At 34.9% G+C, this 24,319-nt stretch overlaps 1 protein-coding gene across 3 annotated transcripts in view; it reads right to left on the bottom strand.

Moving 5' to 3' along the window:
• Rps6ka3 (ribosomal protein S6 kinase A3) overlaps positions 1 to 24,319 on the bottom strand; it is a 119,099-nt gene that overhangs the window by 24,688 nt on the left and 70,092 nt on the right. For all 3 annotated transcript variants that reach the window (XR_008721110.1, XM_055615716.1, XM_055615715.1), the window contains 11 exons: positions 18,961 to 19,041; positions 18,256 to 18,335; positions 17,595 to 17,701; positions 13,978 to 14,015; positions 13,643 to 13,785; positions 12,758 to 12,828; positions 7,148 to 7,236; positions 6,907 to 6,971; positions 6,641 to 6,743; positions 4,054 to 4,178; positions 2,372 to 2,497 (listed from right to left, as the gene is read on the bottom strand). Coding sequence is in view for 2 of the 3 variants with exons in the window: in XM_055615716.1 (XP_055471691.1) it covers positions 2,372 to 2,497; positions 4,054 to 4,178; positions 6,641 to 6,743; positions 6,907 to 6,971; positions 7,148 to 7,236; positions 12,758 to 12,828; positions 13,643 to 13,785; positions 13,978 to 14,015; positions 17,595 to 17,701; positions 18,256 to 18,335; positions 18,961 to 19,041 (1,028 nt within the window). In the remaining variant the exon portion in view is untranslated. The remainder of the gene's footprint in view (positions 1 to 2,371; positions 2,498 to 4,053; positions 4,179 to 6,640; positions 6,744 to 6,906; positions 6,972 to 7,147; positions 7,237 to 12,757; positions 12,829 to 13,642; positions 13,786 to 13,977; positions 14,016 to 17,594; positions 17,702 to 18,255; positions 18,336 to 18,960; positions 19,042 to 24,319) is intronic.

Genomic DNA, 24,319 nt, shown 5'->3' with positions numbered 1-24,319 from the left:
TTTCATCATTGAGTTTTTCAAACATTTGAAAATTCTCTTAACTTCTAATCCCCTATAAGTACACATATCTAAGAGATAAATGTATTTGAAATACCACCATTGGCATCTGTTTATTAAATTGACTTTACTTCTTTTAATTAAATAATATTTTAATGGACTATTACACTGGCTGTAAGCTACTTATAAAAATTAAGTAAACAAGCTTATTTTTGAAGCTAAGTAGAAAACTCTATATAAAATCACCCCTAGAATATTACTTGACTAAATTTGATCATAATAAAGCTCTTTAAAATACTAATATAGCTTTTTAAAACTTTTGTCAGTTGCTTAATTTTTTTAATGCTTTAATATTTTCAAGTACCATACACACATATATTTTTACTTTAATTTTATGTATATAGGTGTCTTTTCTACATATATATAACTCTATACCACATGCATGTCTGGTGTCCGATGAGGCCAGAAAAGGGTGTTGGAGCCTTTAGAAATGGAGTTACAGATAGTTGTGAGCTTCCACGTGGAATCAAACCTGGATCTGCTTTAAGAAGTGCTCTCTTTTTATAAAAATATATATTTTATGTCTGTAGAGGTCAGCAGTGGGTGTTGGATCCCCTGGAACTTGAGAGTTCAGACTGCTGCAAGCTACTTTGTGAGTGATGGGAAATTAACCTAGGTCTTCTGCAAGGGCAGTACATGCTGTTAACTCCTTAGCCATCTCTGCACCCCTAAGTACTATATTTTGTAAAAACAATTCGGTCTTTGTTTTCTGAGACAGAGTCTCATGTACTACAGACTGGCCTCAAACTCACTATGTAGCTAAGGATGAGCTCCCCTTGATCTTTCCTGCCTCCACTCCCAAGTGCTGGGATGACAGACATGTACTACCACACTTGCTCAATGCTGGCTTTTGATTCACTCTGAGGAGTCTGAAGCAAATTTTGTTCATTTTATTTTTTATGTTCATTTTATTTTATTAGCTTTAGTTTTTAAATTTTTTTAAGACAGATCATCATTTTATAGTCTAGATCAGCCTCAAAATTACCACATAGCTCAGGCTAGCTTCACATTGGCAGCAATTATTGTGAAATGGGCCCTCTGGGCATGTTTGATGGAGGCAAGACACAGTGTTAAACTGCCTATCAAGTATACTATTCTCCTTTTCTCCTTGCATGTTAGCAATCTGAAACTTCTATTCACTCCAGATTTCAAAAAGAACAGTATACAGCAGAACAGCAAGTTAAATGCATTTTTGTGGTTCATCCTTGTATCTGATAGAAAAACCTCAGGGACACTGATGTCTCTTTAAAGCAATTATATCCAGTTTTACACAGTAATAACAATTTGCTACTCTCTTGCTAACTAGACATGAACGACTCATGGAGGTTCAAGGTCAGCTGGAAGCTTTAGACATTACCTGAATTACTTGAACTGGGAAAGCAGAGATTACTATCATAAACAGTGAAAGGTCAGATAATTTGAATATGTTTGTTCATTCACAGCTAGAGGTTTGAAATTCAAATTTTATCACAAAACTAGATACCCAGTTTTTGACTTAAGACACTTTTTTCCTCAAGATATTTTATGAAATTAAAATTACTAATGATAAGAAATTATCATGGCTCTTATTCTTTTAGTGGTCCAAGGACTTATTTTAGTGGTCCAAAGACTCCTTTTAGATATAAAGAAAGGTATGGACATTTTCACCAGAAATAACACAAAATTTACACATAGTTTTGAGGAATTCCCTGACACTCTGATCATAAAGTAGATATTTATATAGGGAGTCTGATTAAAAATCATGAGAGGGAGGCTGGAGAGATGGCTCAGAGGTTAAGAGCACTGGCTGTTCTTCCAAAGGTCCTAAGTTCAATTTCCAGCAACCACATGGTGGCTTATAACGATCTATAATGAGATCTGTTACCCTCTTCTTGCCTGTAGGCACACATGCAGGCAGAATACTGTAAAAATAATAAATAAATAAATTTTTAAAATGAGTTGATGTATAAACTGACACTTCCCTGGCTTAGTTGGCTATATAGCCATTTCATTGTTCATTTCATGAGAATGGGAATCCATGATTACAGATTAGTATCTTTGAAGATCACTAATATAATTACTTATATTTACATTTAATTTATTTTATAACAAAAGGTACTTTTGCCAAAGATAAGAATGTATTTTGTTTTAACGAGGTTCTTGCTATACTGTCTAGGTTAATTTATAACTTATGATTCTCTTGTCTCAGCCTTCTAAGTAGTTGGATAGTAGTCATGTGCCACTCACATGCACCGGGGTTAGAAGTAACTTGTACAGACATATATGATAAAAAAAGAACTGCTAAGAGTTGCACTTAAAATCTAAAAATATTTACCTTCACTGCAAACTCCATGTTTGTGGCTTTATGTATACATCTCTTACAAACGGAGTACGAGCCAACACCAATATCTTCTTTTACTTCATATCCATCAGTAAACTGAATGCTGTTCCTGTGTAATTGCTACAAGTAAAAATCAAGGTAAAGACTTCTGTAATGTCTCTGATGCATTTCATAATAAGAGAATATTGTACTGAGCATATATTTTTGATGTTATTTATTAATACAAATATTAATAATAAAAATGAGTAAAAATACTATTCATAGTACATATTCTTAAAGTATATATTTATTTTTCCAAGAAATAGGCCTTTGAAAATACTTATATCAACAAATTCAAGTATTAATGATACCCTAAAAGCTATTAAAACTTTTCCTAAGTTTTAATTTTTCAAAAGGCTAATTGAAACCTATGATTTAAAAGACAAATTAAAAATTTTACTGTATTTTACTGTATTTTTATTTTTTGACACAGTACTTACACATGTTTATGATGTACAGTATATCTCAATATATGCACACAATGAGTAATGACCACATAGGATGAATTGAAATTATCTTCCCATAACATTATAATAAAGAGAATGGGATTTCAAAGTTTATACTCCTTTAACAGTATTTACCAGTTTAGTTTTCTGTTGTAAACACTCCTATTCCCACACACATATTCTTAGAAAACTGTTTCTATGTCCTTTATGTACTTCTTTTTCCAATCTGATAATCAGATCATATTAAAAGTGTAGAAAATTTTTCTGGTCAACTTGACAAAAACTAGAGTTATCAGAGTAGGGGAAACCTCAACTGAGAAAATGCCTCCATCAGATTGGTCTATGGGTATGTTTGTGAGACATTTTCTTGATTAAAGGTTGATGTGATATGTCCCTGCCCATTGTGGGAAATGCCACTCCTGAGTAGGTGGTGCTGGGTTGTATAAGAAAGCAGGCTGAGCAAGCCAGCAAGTGATATTCTTTCATGGCTTCTGCTTCAGTCCTGCCCCCAGGTTCCTGCCTTGAGTTTATTTACTACTTGTTTTGGTTAAATAAATTTTTATTGGTATCCAGTAGTGTCCATTTGCATATAAATTATCTATGGCTGTATGTTTTGGGTTTTATTGTTATTTTTCTTCAACTTGAGCTTGATAAACAGTCCAGGCTGGCCTTAATCTCACTCTGCAGCTCCTACTAACATTGAAATTGATGCTAATGCTGCAACCTCCTGAATGTCGGAATTATCCAGGTACGTTGCGTGAAGCACTATGGCTGCTTTTTTTGCAACAATACCAGTGTTGAATAATTGTGAGAATAGTTCACAAAGCCTCATATATTTGTTTTCTGTCTCCTGAGCAGGAACTTGGGGACCTCAATCTATCATGGCTGACATGACAGACCATACAGATGAAATATTCTAGGCCTAATAAACATTTTGAGGTATAGAAGAGGAGGCAACAAAATAGTGATGCTTATCTCAATTCTTTTAGAGTTTCAGTTTCACATCACATATGTATTTTGGTTCAGGCAACGTTTGCAATGGTTTATGAAAGAATTTCTCTGATGTAAATGATCTAAAAATATATGTTAAGGGGCTCGTTTAAAGTCAGCACATAAAAATCTAATCTTACTATTAACTTCCTAAGCTATATATTAACATTTCAAATTCTAAGTTATTGAGATGTAACTTACCTGAACAATTGAATGCACACCAACTGTCTGCATAGCTTGGGTTTCATCATCTGAGGTAATAGCTACAAAACTAAACCCCCGGAAAAGCTGATGTGCATTAGCACTAGGTGGAATGCCCGGTGAATCTAAAAAGAACAAGAAATTACTAACAGTCTTTGGTATTTAACAGAAAAGCTGTTGTCATTGTGAACATTCTCACTTATTCTGGAGTTCTCAGTTATCTGGTATGTGGACATGTATATATACGCACACCTAAATACATCTTATTGTCCAAGATAACTCAGTGAGGTAGTGTATTAGATCTGTCCTGATTACTTATTGTTATCATCAGCCTACTAATCTACTCTCAGAGCCTAAAAAAATTAGCTAATGTATGAAGAACATAATAAATCAATGATTATTGGGTTAATGGTATTTGAAATTAGTGTCATACCAGTCATTGTCTTAGAACACAGGAAAATTTCTTTAATTATTATTTTTTGCAATTTACTCACTTTGTATCTCAGCTGTAGCCCCCTCCCTCATCTTTTCCTGGGTGGTCCTACCTTCCCACCCTTTTCCCCCTTATGTCCCTCCCCTAGTCCACTGATAGTGGAAGTCCTTCTCCCCTACTATTTGACCCTAGCCTATCAAGTCTCATCACAATTGCCTGGATCCTCCTCTTCTGTGGCCTGGTAGGCCAACTTGCCTGAGAGATGTGATCAAAGAGCAGGCAGCCAAGTTCATGTCAGAGACTACCCCTGCTCCCCTTACTAGGACACCTACATGGAGACTGAGTTTCCTATGGGCTACATCTGAGCAGGGTGTCTAGCTCGTCTTGATGCATGGTCCTTGGTTGGTGCATCAGTCTCTGCAGGGCCCCCTGGACATAGATTTTTTTTGGCTTTGTTGGTCTCCATGTGGAGCTGCTGTTCCCCCTGGGTCTTTCTATACTCCACCCAGCAGGGGACTGAAGCAGCTGCAGAGACTCACAGCCAAACTTTAGGTAGAGCAAAGGAAGATACAAAAGAAATTTTCTTGATCTGTGCTGTCCAATATGGTAAGTAACCACATATAGCTACTGAGTATTTGAAATGTGCCTACTATGATTATGAAACTGAATTTTTTTTTGAATTTTATTTTTTTCTTATCAGTTACATTTTATTAACTCTGTATCCCAGCCGTGTCCCGATCCCTCATTCCCTCCCAGTCCCTCCCTCCCTCCCTCATCTCCACCGTGCCCCTTGCCAAGTCCACTGATAGGGGGGACCTCCTCCCCATTCATCCAATCCTGTTTTATCAGGTATCTTCAGGACTGGCTGCAAAGCTCTCCTCTGTGGCCTAACAGGACTGCTCCTCTCTTGGGGGGTGGGGAGGCCAAAGAGCCAGTCATTGAGTTCCTGTTAGAAATAGTCCTTGTTCCCCTCACTATGGGAAACCAATTGGTTACTGAGCTACCACAGTCTACATCTGAGCAGAGGTTCTAGGTTACATTCATACATGGTCCTTGGTTGCATGTCAGTCTCAGAAAAGACCCTGTGCCCAGATATATTTGGTCCTTGTGGAGCTCCTATCCTTTCCTCATCAGACTAACTCCCCTTCTTTCTTATGATTCCCTGTACTCTGCCAAAGGTTTGGTCATGAGTCTTTGCTTTGAAAACACTGCTAGTTAGAGTCTTTCAAATGCGCTCAGTAGACTCCTGTCATATGTTCAATGCGCATCCCATCTGCCTTTCTAAACGAAGATTAATAATCTTACCCCATGTCCGCTCTCTTGATTATCTTTTTTAGGTGTGTAGATTTCATTCTGTTTATCATATCTTATAGGTCTATATAAGTGAGTATATACTGTGTTTGTCTTTCTCCTTCTGGGATATTTCACTCAGGATGATTTTTTCTAGATCCCACCATTTGCCTGCAAATTTCATGATTTCCTCCTTTTTGATTGCTGAGTAGTATTCCATTGTGTAAAAACACCACAATTTCTGTACCCATTCCTCCATTGATGGACATCTGGATTGTTTCCAGGTTCTGGCTATTATAAATAATGCTGCTATAAACATGGTTGAGCAAATATCCCTTTTGTGTACTTGAGCAAACTTTGGGTATATACCTAGCAGTGGTATAGCTGGGTCTTGAGGAAGCACTATTCCTAATTGTCTTAGAAAGTGCCAGATAGATTTCCAGAGTGGTTGTATCAGTTTACATTCCCACCAGCAGTGGAGGAGGGTTCCCCTTTCTCCACAACCTCTCCAGCATGTGTTGTCCCTTGAGTTTTTCATCTTGGCCATTCTGATGGGTGTAAGGTGATATCTCAGGGTCGTTTTGATTTGCATTTCCCTGATGGCTAATGAGGATGAGCATTTCCTTAAGTGATGAAACTGAATTTTAATTAAATTCAATCAGCCACACATTTATCATACTGAACATCACAGCCTCACATGATGATCTATCAATGCTATAGCTCCTCATTTTTACTGGGAGTGGGGGTGCCATAGCATAGGAGATTCAAGGAAAATATTTTCTGATTGAACCAGAACCAGGTAGCTGTTGAACCAGGAAGAGACAGCCATTGTTTTATATTTGAGTTTTTGTGCTTCTTCTTTACCTTTGGGAGTTTTTGCAGTAAACTCAGGATCAAAATAAAATGTATCTTCAGGTCTGCCAGTTGCAGGCTTAAAAGGTGGGTGAATTTCTCTTCTATACAGTTTCTGTTGGTATCAAAAAAGATTTAAACATGGATTGTGTTTCAAAAACATTTTCTGTTTCAAAAACAGTTCAAACTTTTCTTTTTAATTAAAGTAGTATTGAGAACCCAGAACCTTGGAAATTGTTCCTTCAATTCCATCAAGTATGTCTTCAGCCTGTACTTACATTCCAGTCTATTGTTGAGAAAAATGAATGTCTTTTAATTTCTTCAACTCCATCTGGTCCAGCACCTATCAGAAATTGCTTGGTAATAGTTTATTTCAAGGACAAATGTACACATATTGTTCAGTCTTTGCTTTGAATATTTGTATGACTATTTAATAGTCCCGTTTTAAAAAAATCCACCTTCCACTGAAAGAAATCAACACAAACTCATCAAAGAAACTAATTAATTCAGTGTTTTTACCTAATCTGTTTGCAGGATTCCGTTTGAAAAGCATTCGTAAAAGACTCTGGGCTTCAGGACTCAGAAACTGTGGCATCCCGAGTTTGGCTCTAAATATAAATCCATGAAACAACAGTTAACACTTGGAAGAATTTTTCATCTTTAAATATTAAACTTTTTATTTCGAAATATGTATAGATTCATACTAAGTTATGAGATATAATAATGATCTTTGTATCATTCTGTAATTCCTACAATGGCAATAGAACTATAATATAATATCACAACTGGGGTACTGACTCTGAGATCTTATTCAGATGGCTCCAGTTGTGTGGTGGTACACGCCTTTTAACCCCAGCACTTGGGAGGCAGAGGCAGGCAGATATCTGAGTTTAAAGCCAGCCTGGTCTACAGAGTGATTACAGGATAGCCAGGGCAACACAGAGACACAAATAACCCTGTCTCAAAAAAAAAAAAAAAAAAAAAAAAAGGAAGACAACAGATGACTCCAGTTTTATTTGTAATTAGATGTTTGTGTAATTTTAGTTTATGCAATGCTCTTACATGCATGAATAATCTCCTATATGGATTTACTAGTTCATTTATCTATTTACCTTCTGAAGGATACCTGAATTGTGTTCAGTTTGGATTATGAATAAAACTGCCACAAACATTCGTGTACAGGTTTTTGAGTAAACATATTTTATAAAAATCAGTAGTGTGAGAATAAGGTCATCTGAGCCTTAGTTATGGCTATTGCTCTTCTGCCTGTTAGCACTTCTTCATAAGCAAAGGGACTGTTTTCTAGACCAATGGTTTTTAAACTATAGTCCATTTTCCAAACAGACTTTAAGAAACCTAATATTGCAAAGAGAATAAATGCTTTATATGTCACTTTTCTCTGTTTCAAGTCCTTTAACAACCCTATAGTGAAAGAAAACTTATGGGAAAGGAATTTATGAAACACCGGAGATCCTGGGACACACAGTCTAAAAACCATCAGGCTGAACAACCTTATGGTCTGTTTCAGCTACCATGTATAACTGTATTCTTTTCTCCAACCTACAAATTAAAGAAACTGAAGATCCCTGTAAGTATGACAATAATAACTAATCTGGAAAATGGATGGCACAAAAGTTCCTATTTCAGAAATAGATGCATTTCTTACATATTGAGTTGTTACTGAGTTACTATGTGACAGATATTGCTTAGTGCTCTGAATACAAAGCTAAAGATAGTACCCCTTGGGCTGGAGAGATGGCTCAGTGGTTAAGAGCACTGTCTGCTCTTCCGAAGGACCCGGGTTCAATTCCCAGCAACCACATGGCAGCTCACAACTGTCTGTACCACCGATTCCAAGGGATCTGACACCTTCACACATAACATGAAATAACATTAAATAAAAATTTAAAGAAAGATAGTACCCCTTCCAGCCTATGGGAAGAAGATGAATATAGATAACCATGGTGTATTAAGTGATGAATCCAAAGCTGGGAGTGGTTTTGCACACCTGTAATCAAAGTACTGAGGATGCTATAGTAGGAGGATCTAAAGTTTGAGGTCAGCTTGGGTTATATAGTGTAATCCAGCCTCAAAACCACCCAAACCCAAAACAGAATAACAACCAATTAACCAAAACACAACCCCCAAAAGACATTTGCAAAGAACGCTAAGGGAACAGTAGTAGGTATCTAATTTAACATGGGACATGGTGAAGGACCTTCAATTAAGTTTTTTCTTAATTTTTAAAAATTTTATGTGTGGATGCTTTGCCTGCCTGCATGTCTGTGCAATATGTACATGTAACACTCAAGGAGGGCAAAAGAAGGCATCAGAATCCCTGGAATTAGAGTTACAAATGGTTGTGCGCTGCAACGGGGTGTTAAGAATCAGATATAGGTCCTCTGCAAGAACAATTGTTATTAGTCAGCTGAGCCATCTCTTTAGTTCCCTTTCAAATTAACTTAAAGGTTGAATTTAGATTAAAGTTACTCACTGGGGTAGTGTTGCCCAAAATGTTACTAAATATTATCTCCCTACATACTTGGAGACAAAAATAAAGAACATTGTGTAATCCAGTTAGCTTATGAATTGTGATTTATTACATCTTTCATGTTGAGGACATAAAGTAAAATATACTACATATACAAGGCTAAGAAATCTAGAATAAATAAGTCATTATTTTTCTAAATACTTATCTCCAGAACCCCTTTTTAAGAAGATAACTACTTGTTCGGATTAGGGCTCTTTTGAGAAAAACTGGAAAAGCACTGGGGTGTGGCAGAAGTCTTGAAACAGTGGTCTAGAATGACCAGACTTATTTTCAAGATGATAACTCCAAGAGTAGCAGAGAACAATCTGGATGGAAAGAGGTGGTAGGAGTGTGGTTCAACACTGTGGGAGAGATGTTCCCATGGCTTGAATACTGTGAGCAATGCATTGCAGAGGAAGGGCTAGAACAATGAAATAATTCTAAGATAAAATCAGAATACCTGAATATGAAAGAATGAAGAAGACATGTTTCTGGCTTGGAAAATAGGATTCATGGAAAAGTTTGTTGGGTATGTACAGATATGAAAAGAATAACAAATAGGGACTTAGTTTAACAATATGAAGTGGTGCATACTATAAAATCATGTGGGGAAGTCAATGTGAGTACAGGTCTTGTGCCTGGTATACTGAGGAGGAAGCAGCATTACGAGGCCACAGAAGAAGACAACGCAGCCACTCCTGATGAGACCTGATAGACTAGGATCAGAAGGAAGGAAAAGAAGTCCTCCCCTGTCAGTGGACTTGGGGAGGGGCATGCATGCAGAGGGTGGAGGAAGGGAGGGATTGGGACGGGAGGAGGGAGAGAACCACAGGGGGGACACAAAGTGAATAAAGTGTAATTAATAAAGAAAACACACACAAAATACTTAAAAATACTTTGAGAGGACTTAAAGGACTGAAGTCAGGGAACTGAACACCAAGAGGGAAGACAGGGAGAAAACCACATCAGAAATGGAACCCTATTGACAGAAGACCATTTAAGAGGTGGTTAGAAAAAGAGTGTTTTGGACATTAGAAATAGTAAAAATACACTGGGAGGATAGTTCAGTGGTAGGACATGTGCTAGCATTTTCAATTCCAACATCAAGAGAAAAAGAAAAATACAACTGGTTAAAAACACACCGATTATTTGATTAAGGAAAGTTCATTGTTTCAGAAAATACCAGCTAAAAAGTGAGAATAAACAGTAACAAGAATCTTGTAAAAGAATTTTAATGTAATGATTATTAACAGATTAAACCATTAGACAACATTTGACAGGAAACTATATCATGGTGGGCTCAGCTGGAATCAAAGTGAGACAATCAAGTATTGTAAGCCATCTGACTCAATGAAATATGGAGCATATAGTGTAAGTCATTAAATAATCCTACCAAGAAGTTTAAACAGCCAGTAATCCTAGCACTTTAGAGGCTAAGGCAGGAGGACTGAAAGTTTGAGATTAATCTCTAGAATACCCAGATTAAGTTTCAGGTCAGTTTAACTACCTAGTAAGACTCAAAAAACTAAAAAACCAAACCAAACACCATCACAGAAACAAGAATTTAAGCAAAAAACAATACAGAGAAATAAATTACTAACCTATTAGCACAGTTCTTTGAGTAGAGTAATTGTTATGTAACCAAGGTAATAAAAGAATCACAGAACTGATTTCAAATCGATTCAATTATCAATGACAATTTGTCTGGAAAATTTCCACACCAACTGATCATTAAGTGTTATCTCTGAAAATTAACAAATCAGGAATAGCCTCATTCATATAAGCACATATGAAGTGCCAATTGATTGGCAGTCCCGCCCAAGTAATTACATTCTTATATATGATGCCAACCCTCTTTTCGATGTGAAAAGCTGCTAATACTTAAATCCTACCATTCCCTAAAATAAGAACAGCTGGGTGTGGTGGCACATGCTTATATTCACAACCCTCAGGAGACTGAAAAAAGAGAATAAAAAATTTGATCCAGTCTGAGCTATATAGTGAGACACTATCTTAAAATAACACACACAATATGCCCCCCCTAAAAAAACCCAAACCAATCCAAAAACAGACCAAAAGAACAATAGAGAGGTAAGATAAACAGATGAAAGTAGTAAATAACTCAGAGGCCTGTGCCTGTGTGTAGTAGTAGTAGTAATAGTAGCAGCACTCCCTGGAGAAACTTTCCTTCATTCTCTCTTCTAAAATAACTCCTGATCTTTCCTTCACACTGCTCATTAACAAAGTAAGTACATGCTAAGATATTATCCCACAGCATCTGAAGTCATCTTATTTACTTAGGCAGTAGTCATGTATCTCTCCACTAGAACATACAGTCTGTGAGATGCTGACAAGCTTTTCAGAATTGTTCATACTGCATTCCCAGTATTGTAGCAGGAACTCTATTACTTGTTGAATGAATCACATGGATGGACAAAAGGATGAACTTTCTGACAACCTGTCATGATTTAGCCACTAGAAGGTCAATGACAATCAAATGAAGAGCAGTTTTAGTTGAGTGCTAGGGATGAACAAATAAGCTATTTGGAATAAAAGCAGCTGTAAAATAGTAACAAAAATCAGTGACTACACTTAAAGAGGCTTTGCGTTGAAAGGATGAAAGGAGATAATGCAGTAACTGGAAAGGAAAGCCAGATCAAAGAAAGGGCTTGGCTTAAAAAAACAAAACAAAACACTAGAGAGGATTAGTTGAAATGAAGGGATCGGCAACGAAATTTTGATAGTCAGTTTAGTGACCACTCACATATACAGGATGTAATATGTATTTTTTAACCTTTTTATTGTAGAGAAGAGCATGACTAAAAACCTGTCAAAACAAATACGCACCCCAAGAAATAGCTGTCTGGCTAAGAATGATGACATTGCCAGAAACTTTCATCCAACATAATCATGTTTTTCTTGTTTTGCTTCCACTTTTACCACCTGAATATAAATCTTAAAATGTGCTTTAGTTTTGCTACTTTGAAAACTTTATAAATAGAATTATAAAACAGATTCTTTTGAGTCTAAGCATTATTCGTTCAAGTTTCTTATAAGGCTTATTCAAACTCTTGCATGGAACTCTGACATGACCATTTTCTTTGCTTTATGGACACAGGTCCATATAAAGGCTTGGGCCTGCTATTGTATACGCTCCTGAGTCAAGACTTGTTCTAGTCAGGCATGGCAATACATGCCTGTAAATCTCAGTACTAAGAAGGACAAGGCTGAACAATCATAAATGCATGACCAACTTGGGTTATACAGTGAGACCTTGTCTCAAAATACACAAAAAAACTGTTTTATATTTGTATAGTTGCGGATAAAGAAATACAACAAAGAGGAAAGTAATACTCAACCATTTTAACATACCATTATAAGTCCACTCTATTGTTACTAATACAATGTTCACTATTATCAATAGCATTGCTCTAAACATCTTTGCACTTATTTCTTGAGTACCCTGATACATAAATGACAAATCCATGCCTAAACAAAAGCATTTTACATGTATTTAATATATTTTACATGTATTTATCTTTAGTTTGAAGCATTTATTTTAAAATCTCACCAAAACACGTTCATTTGGGAGTACTTACTTAAGAATCATTGTCATTGTTTCTTTACGATCTTTTCCTTGGAAAGGTAGTGTACCAGTGAGCATTTCAAACTATAGAAAAGTAAAACAGAGGTATTAGCCAATAGGTATAAAGTTTCAAGGTCAGAAGGTTAAAAGCAAAAACCAGCACCTTAATTATAACAAAATCTTCTAAAATTGCTACCTATAGAAAATCAGTTTCCTCTTTCTTTTGTTTAAAACTGCATTAAATCATTCCATTATAGTGCTAGTTAATATATTTCAAAATAAACATTATTTATGTTCAAACTATGTCTACCAAACTTCTTGACAATTCACAAAACATAAATAACTAAACTATATAATTCTGCAGAAACCAACCATATTTAAAATGTCTAAATATGTGACTAGTTTAACAGCTTGCCAATTTCCTATTAAGCAGTTTCTCTAAGAGGCTTTTGCAAAGAATAAATACTACTAATGCTTTCAGGCTTATCTAACTTACTGACACTGTAACACAATCTTGTCATAAAGTTTATGCTTTGAAAACTGCAAAATCAAGTTAACAAGTAACACCCCCAAAACCCTACTCTCACCCTAATATTTTAGATAAATGTATGATTTTGTATTGGGCTGTGTTCACACATATTTTGGGGCACATGCAGCCCATGGACATATGTAGAAAAACCAAAGGAAAAAAAATATTTTTTCAAATGAGGATGAGATAGAAGCAATCAACAGGTTCTCTATTCTTACCCTTTGGGCAATCATTTTATTTGGTTAATTAGTATTTATAATAAAAAATACTAAAAATCAAAGTTTTCTCTCAGAATGTGCCCTGCTAAATATCATTTAAAAAGCAAAATAACAACTTCCACCCCTTAAAAATCAGAAATTCAAACCTTACCATTAACACACCAAAAGACCACCAGTCAGCACTCTGAGTATGACCTCTACGATTAACTACTTCTGGAGCCATATATTCCACAGTTCCACAAAAAGAATAAGCCTTTTTCTCATGGTCAATAGATTCCTTACTTAAGCCAAAATCTGCCAAAGTAAATATGGAATTAATAAATATCCGCAGTATTTTATATACATTTTAGACTGAATTCCAATACTTATTTATAATGAGAAATATTAACCTATAACTGTAAGTTAACTGCTGAAAATTTTCATTATAATCAACCATAAAGGAAATATAGGAGAGAAAGAATATTTTAATAAAATGAAGGCATTTACCAGTTAACTTGATGTGACCTTCTTCATCAAGAAGTATGCTGAAAGAAAACAAAGTCAGAAAGTGTCTTTAAAGCACTCTACAGAGAGATGTACAGAAGCTGAAACAAATTACTCAGGTATCATCAGCTGACCACATTCATGCTACAGGTTTACTTTCGGCCATGAATAACGATTAAGAAAACAACAAGCTATGCCATTTCAAGGTGCTCCCTCTAATGCTTTTCTATTGAGATGACCTGTCTAAATCTTGTCCATACATACTAGACATTATGAAGTACATATTCAATCTAAATTCTCTATGTTTTTGAGACAAGATCTCAGCTGAGCTCAAGGCCTTCCTCCTGCTTCAGTCTTCCAGCTGTTGGGATTATACATATATGCCACTCTGCGTGACTCCTCTGGGTAACTATAATCTCAAAAATAAAAGAAATATATTAAAATAAAATTTTAAAAGTGTTTGTTGGATGAATGAAGTCTGTCTACAGAGGGTCTAAAAGGCATTCCCAATAATCGTTGCTTCTTCATAAGGACAACAGGAATAGTGAAATGTATAATGGCACAGAGGAGGAGAATATATGGGATATTTAGTGAATTCTTTGGGTCATCACAGAAACAACTCGAAAAGGACACTCAGATATCTAGTTTGAGCAAATACTTTTGTGGAGGGTAATGCCATTAATTATGGAGTCACAGGAAGGACTAACTACTAAGTTATAAACCCATACTTATATTTTTTGATACACATGCTAGTATATTAACTTGAAAAGTCAAATAAGCTGCCTTATAATTTTGTTATAATAAAATTTTACGGGCCCAAAACACCAACTTTTAAATTATTTCTTTTCTTTTTTGAGGTTATGTCATTTCTCTTTTTCCTTTGTTCTCCCACAAAACCTCCCATTTATTCCTCTTTCAAATTATTTTTCATTAATTGTGACTATATGCATGCATATCTATCTATCTATCTATCTATCTATCTATCTATCTATCTATCTATCTATCTATCTAACTCCTCTTCAGTCTGCATGTTCCCCGTATACATATTTTCAAGGCTGACTATTTGGTATTGGATAACCAACTGGTGTGCTCTTTCCTGGAGAAGACTATATCTCTTATTCTCAGCATTCTTTAGTTTTCTATAGTTCTTTGTGCAGGGTTGAGGCCACTTGGGCTTTCCCTTGTCAAAGTTAGTCACCAACTTTTCTAATGTAGCAGTTCAAACATAATTATACTGAGAAGGGACATATTTTTCAGGTCACTGTCAATCTACTTATTAGTAAAAATTACTTTTAATTATGCTTATTTATTAAGAAGTTCGATATGTTTAGGGGATATAAAAGACACTAATAAAAAAAAAAGACACTAATAAAGGCCAGCAAGATAGCTCAGTGGATAACAGTGCTTGCTATGAAAGCCTGATAGGTCTAAGTTTGATGCATCGAACCCATAATGGAAGGAGAAAACTGACTCCTAAGTGTAGTCTCTTTTAATCTCTCTGCAACTGCTGTGGCATGTGTATGTTCATTTATGCACACAAGCACAAGCACGCGTGCGCGCTCGCGCACACACACACACACACACACACACAAACACTCTTCAACCATCTCTAACTCCCGTCCCAGTAGGTCCATCCAGTGGCCTCTTTTACTCTACATGGGTACCAAACATGTACATCATGCACATACATACATGCAATCAAAATATTCACATACATAAATTAATAAAATAAATATTTTAAAATTCAAAAAATAATAGAGAAAACACAATAACTGAACAAAAGACACTAATTAGATGGTAGAAATATGTCTTTTTCAAGCTAATGAATAGCTCTAAAAATAAAACAAATCTCAATTCTCAAGTTTTCTTACTAATTTTGAAAGTTAAGAAAAGAGAATCTGCATACAAATACATATGACTTATACTTTCCATACCAAATATATTTTTAAAAAGATTTTTTTGAGGTTAGCATTAGTATACAAACAAATACTTCTAAAGACAACAACGCTCTCATTTGTTTTTGAAGAAAAATTAATGTTCTCAGCTATTAATGAATATTTTAAACATCTTATTGTAAAACAGTTTTAGTTTAAAAGAATTCAGAAAGCTGCTAGGAACAGTGACATAATAAGTCTTTAATCCCAGTATTTGGGAGGCAGAGGCAAACAGATCTTTTGTGAAATAAACAGCAAACTATATGAAAAATATACATAAAATATAAATGAACGACAATTTCTAAATGATTTCTTTTCTAACAGGCTTTCATAGGAGCATGTCCTTTATTTTCTGTCATAATACATAGTCATATTCAAAATACAAAGTAAAAATTAGTTGTGGTGGCATACAACTACAATCACAACACTTGGGAGGTAGGAGGACTAGGAATTGAGGATCGGTTTTGGCTACCATACTCAGTTCATGGCCAGCCTGGGCTATACAAGACTGTAGAAAAAAGCAAAACCAAAAGCCCAAACTAAAAAAACAATGACCAAAATGGTAATGAGTCTTTCATATACTGAGAAGCAATAAGTTGCATGATTTGTTTTCAACTTTTAAAATATTTACTTCATTATTTTATGTATGTGAATATTTTGCTTGCATGTTATTTATGTGTACCATGTACATGTTTGGTACCCATCAAGACTGGAAGAGGCCACTGAATCCCCTGGAACTGGAGTTACAGATGGTTGAGAGCCTCCATGTGCTTGTTAGGAATAAATACATTTTAATGAAAATATTTGTAACATATATGAAATGATTAACGTTCTGTCTTTTTTCTTTTTGTGATAAGAGCTTCAATACATTTTCTAGACTGGCCTTGGATCCGTGCTCAAGTAATCCTGCATCAGTTTCACCAAGAGATGTGACTACATATTTGTTCAACTGTTCCTGGATACATGGTTAGAATTCTTAGTTTGGGGCTGGCAACATGCCTCAGTGGAAAAAAGTACTTGCCATCAACTTGAGTTCAATCCCCAGGGCATACATGGTAGAAGGGTAAAACTGATTGTTGTTGGTTGTTCTCTGACTTTCACATATATGCCATTGTGTATGTGCACATTCATACAAAATAAAGAATTGAAGGTGAATTAAGAACTTTCTTAATTTGTAAAGTTCCCTTTTAGTCAATGGGAAAAATGACATTCCAGAAAAAAAAAAAAATCAAGGCCATGAATAGAAAACCTCCCCAAACAAATTGCCAACCAACAGACTTTAACCTCATTAAAAATCAAAGAATGTAAATGAAAATCAGGAAAGCTGGGCAATAGTAGTGAATGCCTTTAATCCCAGCTCTCAGGAAGCAGAGGCAGAGGCAGAGGGAGAGAGAGATGCAGGTAGATCTTTGAGTTCGAGGCCAGCCTGGTCTACACAGTGAGTTCTAGGATAGCCAGGGCAATGTAGATAGACTCTGTCTTAAAACAAATAAAGTACGTGAAAACAGATTAATATTGTTGTTTAACAAAGATTTTAAAAGTTTAAGATCGTACAGTGTTAGTAGACATGTGAAACATAGTACTACAATGAAGTACTATGAAGATCTATGAAGTTACCACATTTTATGACCTCCTTTACAACTGCACCACACTGAATTCAACATAATAGCTAGCATGGCTTCTTACTTTTCTGGTTTTAAGTCTCTGTAGATAATTCCCAGGCTATGCAGATGGTCTAAAGCAAGTGCAAGTTCGGCCAGGTAGAATTTGACATCTTCTTCTGTGAACATCACCTAAAACAAAATAATATTTCTAACTTTATTTTCTCTTTATGTCTATGATTTTTTAAATAATGTTCCACCTCAGAGTTTAAATATTCAAACAATTTGTAAATAATCAGGTATAGATTTAGTTACAATTCACTCATGAAAAAAATTTTCAAAGTGATTTAATCAGTCAAGTATAATCACATGATAAATGTTAACTATGACCTGCAGCAGAAATGTTCTTAGCATATTAACATTTTAGAAATGAAAAATGATCTTGAGAATAAATGCTGAATTGTCAGTATCAATTATTAAAGACAGTTGCAATTATTAAAGACAGTTGTTGGTATTATTATCAATTCTGAGAAACTATGGAAGCAGCGGAGTTAAGTTTTTCACGTAAAGCACTGCTTTCAGTATAAATTCAAAAGATAAGAAAATAATTCTTTTTGATTCAGTTTCTTGAATGAAAGAATTTTGTCCTATGAGAGAAAGTATTATACATGCAATATGAAAATAATGAAGTTTTAATAGAAATAGAATAAGTAGAAATAAATTAAAAATAGACATTAATTATATACCTCTTTGGATAAGCGTGTAAACAAATCTCCTCCCCTGAGAAAATCCAAAATAAGATACAACTTCCCTTCAGTTTGAAAAGCTGAATGAAAAAAAACAAAAACAAAAACAAAATTTCTGTTTAAACCAGTTTAAATTACTTTTTAGGCTTATATGAGGTCAACTCATTCATAAATGAATATTATTTTTAGCAAGTAAGTAATATCAGAAATCTAAGCTTATTTCTACATGCTTATTTATATACAGAAGAAAACAGTGATTCTCTTAGTTTCCATGAGGAAATATCAAATACAGTGTCTTATTATGGAACAAAGTTTTCTATGGGCAAGAAGCTCTCAAGAATGCTACCATTCTAAACATGTTATCAGTAAGAAAAACTCACACCAGAAATATTTCTTTAACGATGAACTAAAATACAAAACTATGCTACAGGGGTGGGTTGGTCAGATTCAACAACATTGTAAGAGGATTCTATGCTTTCATACAATGAGAATTAGCACTTGGCTTTTAGAGAAAAAGAAAAATAGATGGCAGAAGTTTAGGAACCTGATACTGGAGCTCTATCTTGTCTTAAGTTTGGACTAACACACAGGGACTATAAAATGCTGATGTAATGTTATATACGTATATTTTAGTGTATTTGAATATACTGATGGGCTGAGGAAATTGAGGAAAAGAGATAAGGTGAGAGTTGGTTCAAAACTTACCATAATGCAATTTGACAATGAAAGGATGATTGACTTCTACCAAGATATCACGCTCCATTTTTGTCCGAACACGGTCTCGAACTATAAAAGATTGCACACAGATAATGCAAGTATTTTTCAAAGATAGTATTAAAACAAATTGTTTTTAGGTATCATTTCAAATTAAATTTTGCTTATGTGCATAAACATGAATTTTTATTCCGGTTGGATTTTAAAGTCTATAAAAATAACTTTACTACATTACATAATCAAAAAATAAATTTATAAACTCTATACTTTAGGTTAAAATATGTAAGACATATTAGGTATTGGGTTTGGAAGCATTTTAGCTGAAGTTGTGGAAAATGGCAAAAAGCATGCAAATTAATAAAAAGAGGTATTTCATGAAATGTTAAAACAAAAACCTGAAATAGGTTTCAATACCTTTGCTAACCCTATCACTTCAACAAATGTTCACTAAGAATCTAAAATGTGGCAGACTCGGTAAAGGATAGATATATCCCCAGAGGTCTATTTTGAGGGAGTAAGAATTGGGGAGGAAGGATAGACTTGGAAATACTGTACAACTGAAAGAGCCAAATATTTTTCTTTTCTTTTTCAAATTAAAAAGATACATATTCAAATTTGAATAATTATTAGTAAGTTACTAATTTAAACTCTCTGGTACCTCAGTTACCTTTCAGGTATAAAACTGGATAATCCTACTATACCGCTGAAAAATTTGTGATTGCTAGGATAAAGTTAATAACCAAAGCCTAGCGTGCAAGAGGTATTCAAGTAATAGGCACTATTCATTATATCAAAAAGCAGTAGTATGAATATGACTAAGAGGAAGTCTATTACCAGGGATAAGTATGACTGGATTTCAGAGAAATACAAGATCAGTTTTACTTTTATAGGAAGACTAGAAGTCTAAAAGAATATACAGGGTTAGGATACAAGCTTTAAGACTCTTCCAGTGGGATTTTCTTGTAGAATGGGTTCTAAAAGAAACCAAGTATGGAGTGCCAACACCTGATTAGACATGGAAGCACAAATGATGACTTGGAAGGAGACATATCAGTGTGGAAACAGAGGCTCACTATAGGGAGATAGTGTAATGAGGATTCAGATTCATGATACTTGTGATACTTGGAAATGCTAGAAAGAATCTGGGTTTCGTGGCAAAACCTTCCTAGAAACAAGCATTTTCTGGGTAAGGCCTATAAGCTAGGCACCAGAGCTAGAAGTACATCCAAAGGCTCAGAATATAGGGGGAATGAGAATTAAGTAAATGATCAGAAAACATTCTGAAAGTCAGGTGTAGTGCCATGTGTCTGTAATCACAGCATTTGGATGTGGAGGCAGGAGCGTTAGGTATTCAAAGCTATTCTCAGCTCTGTGGTGAGTTTGATTGAGACCAGCCTGGATTACAACATACTGCCTCAAAAACAAAACAAAACAAAACAAAACAAAACAAAACAAAACAAAACAAAAACAAACTGAACCAAAACAACAACAACAAAAAACTTTCAACATTTATGTTAGTGATTAGAACAAAAAGAAAGATGGAGTGAGGGGGAGGAAAGGGGAAACTTGAGTTGGTTTTATTTTTAATTTAAGGGAACCACATACCAAACCAAACCAAACCAAACCAAACCAAACCAAACCAAACCAAACCAAACCAAACCAAACCAAACCAAACCAAACCAAAAAAACAGAAATAAGACCACTGTGAAAAAAGAAACAAGTAAGGGCCAGTGGGAGGTGGCTTAGTAGATAAAGGTGTTTACTGCTAAGCCTGGTAAACTTCACTTTGATTACTGGGAATCATACAGTGCACAGACTGAACCAACTCTAGCAAGTTGTCCTCTGACTTTCACACTTGACTCCTGGCACAGCCCCCATCACACGACAAAATAAAAATGTAATAATATTTTTTAAAATATTGTTTTCTCCAACCCATCCTTCACTCAACTAAAATTAATAAGTTGTGAATAGAAGTCAATTCCTCTTGGTGGCTACACAGCTCTGCCTTTTAATTGACACATTCAGCTAATATATCAAATTCATTATCAATTTATAATTCGATTAGTTTGTCATCCTTATTGCATCTTACAGGTTGGCTGATAATTAGGCTCTAGCCTAGTCTAAATCTTATTTTTTTTTCTTAACCATGGATAACCATATCATTAGTTACCATTACCTCAAAGTTGAATTCTAAATTTCTAACTATTAATGAGTACACAAAGTTCATACATCATTTAAATACCACTCCATTCCTGGTTAAATACCACTTGATTGTAGGATGATTATCAAGTGGTCTTGTATATATATTATATAAATATATATAATATATATTATGTGTATATATAATCATCCTATAATCAAGAATTTTGGTCAGACATGCAGCATTTTATTTGTTGAAAACTTTTAAGATGATCATTTACTTATTTGTGTGTAATGAGAAAGTAAGTCTTTATGTGGATGTGTGTCCTGAAGCTTGAGTTACAGGAGGTTGTGATTTACCAGAGAAGAGTGTTGGGAACCAAACTCCAGTCTTCTGGAAGAAGAGTGAGCTCTTTATGGCTGAACTGTCTCTTTAGCTCCATGTTTTATTTTTCATTAGCTTATATTTATTATATAAAATAATGAGTTTGCTTATAACATTTTCATACATGTAATCTATTTTGATTACATTCATTATATTCATTACTCTATTGTCCTCTTTTGTCCCTCCTTCTCCCAACATCTTCCCAGTCTCCAGAAATCATGTTTTTTTTTTATCAGTTAAGTTCTACACCCTAAAGGTTTTAATGCTTATTCAAAATGTCAAAGTGAGATTTCCCTGACAGTTATTATATTTAAATCTCCTTGACTTGAAAATGAGAGTGAGTAAGAAAGGTTGTTTATATTTCTAGGACTATATATAGAAAACTCTTTTAAGTAATGATATATAAAGTCTTTTAGGCTGACAGACCACTCTAATAGAACAAAATTCCCCATTAAATTAATCTAATGTTATTAACTTCTAGTTGACCCCACTCAGTGTTATTTAGTAGGAACTTTGAAATGGAAAGGGACTTCTGGGTAAACATGGGTGTTCTGTTAATTATTTCCAAAACCCCACCACAATGACATTAATGGAAAAAATGATAGTAGCAAGCTCTTATCTGTAAGGGCTACATTTTGAGACTCTTCATGGGTGCCTAAAATCACTGAAATACCAATCCTAAGACAGAGATCTATGATAAAATATAATTTACAATTAGGCACATTAAAAAGACAAAAACAAAAATAAATAATAAAAGTTCTTTGAATGTGTTCCTAGTCTCAGTCTCTTTCCTTCTCCCCAAATATCTTACTGAAATTTTAACTTTTCACTTATACGAAATACTTTATGGCTTCTCTTTGACATGTCTAAATTACCAAAATCATTGTGTTTTGGAAAAACTATTAACATAATTTTGCTTGAAATTTCTTAGAAAACAAAAGAAAAATGAAAAAAACAAAATAAAACAAAAAAAAGGAAAAAAATCCAGAAAGGATAAAAATAATACAAGTAAGTTAGGGAATCATCCGGGAAGTACAACATACACCAATTCTAAGTATTACAAAATCAAGAATACATGACATAAACTTTCACATAACTTGAAAATACGAGTTCCTAGTTTCAAAACAGCCATCCCACATTTGGTGTGATGAAAATTTACACCTTACATGGAAAGTTCCTACTTCATAAATTTCAGGATATAAGGATAAAGATGATTTTATCTATAGCCTGCTGGAGAGGAAAAGTTGCTTACACACAAAGGACTGGCAAAATGAATGGCAATGACCTTCATCACTGGAACATGAGAAACGAGAAGAGGATAGAAGCAGTACTTTCAAATATCTGAGGGAAAATTTTTTGTGACCTAAAGAATTGTAAACCTGATCAAGTTATAAATTCAGTAATGGGGCAGAATATACTTTTAGACATACTAGATCACACAAATTTTATCGTGCAATGCATTGCCTTTTCTGTAGTAGTTACTAAGAGACTAGAAGGTAGGTATAGAATCCAGAAAAAGAAAATATAGCAAAGATGAAGGACACATGCTCCATTGTGCTAGTTCATTCAATTAGGGTCAATTTTTATAAAGCAGAGATGATGAGAACATTGCCAGGAAGACATAGACATGGAAACTGTGTGGGTGGTGGTATAAAGCAACTAACTCTTAAAATTTCCATGCATTGTCCTTGGTTGGACTATCAGTCTCAGAAAAGAGCCCTGGGTCCAGATTTTTTGGTTCTGTTGTTCTCCTTGTGGAGCTCCTGTCCCCTCCAGATCTTTCTGTCTCCCCCTGCTTTCATAACATGCCCTGCACTCTGTCCAAAGTTTGGCTATGAGCCTCAGCATCTGCTTTGATACCCCGCTGGGTATGTATTTGGAGGGGACGAGGGAGGGGGCTACAGCTGGGATACAAAGTGAATAAACTGTAATAAATAAATAAATAACATATATATGGATTAGATATTTAACAGTCTACGGCTCCAAATGAAAACAAAGACTTGCAAAGACGAATGAATGTGGAGTGTGAAAAGCAACAAGTCAGCGACTCCAGAATGGTCAAGAATTAGGACAGGCAGGGAGATGGGGTAAAGCACCACTATTCTACATGATAAAACATTGATAAAAATAGCTGGGCAGTGGTGGCTCATGCAGTTATTCTCAGCATTCAGAAGGCAGAGGTAAGTGGGTCTCTAAGATTGAGACCAACCAGTGAGTTCCAGAACACCCAGGGCTATACAGAAAAACCCTGTCCCAAAAAAAGCTTCGATGAAAAAAAAACCAAAACACTATATTTAAGAACACATTCAAAATTATCTACAATTCTAAAACTCTGATGCCTGCAAGCATATTTTGGCATTTCCTTCCACAGCGTATACCTACTTGTAATAGCCCAGTGTATTATATATTTCACTATTTTCTGTAATCATATTTAAAACATTATTTTTTTTTACATGTTTTGTGTGTGAGTAGTTGCTTGTATGCCTCCGTACAACCTTCATGAAGTTCCTCTGAAGGCCAGAAGAGGGCAGTCGAATCCCTTGTAACTAGAGTTTGAGATCATGGTTGAACTGTTTTATGGATACTGGGAATAGAATCTAGATCCTCTGTAAAAGCAAGTGCTCAACAGCATTTTATTTTAATCATATCTTCAATTAAGTATATTACCATGATTTTACAAGCATTCATTTTTTAATATCTATGCAACTTTTATCTTATTACTGTAAATGTTTCTGTGAGTATTTTCAAGAGTAGAAACTCATTTTGCGAGGCTATTTCCTCAGGTTAATTCAACAGCATTAATAGCAACATTGAACTAACTGCAAA

The sequence above is a fragment of the Psammomys obesus genome, unplaced genomic scaffold, assembly GCF_907164565.1.
Source record: "Psammomys obesus unplaced genomic scaffold, mPsaObe1.curated_primary_1811, whole genome shotgun sequence".
Classification (NCBI taxonomy): domain Eukaryota; kingdom Metazoa; phylum Chordata; class Mammalia; order Rodentia; family Muridae; genus Psammomys; species Psammomys obesus.
This window is presented reverse-complemented; position numbering and strand designations above follow the sequence as displayed.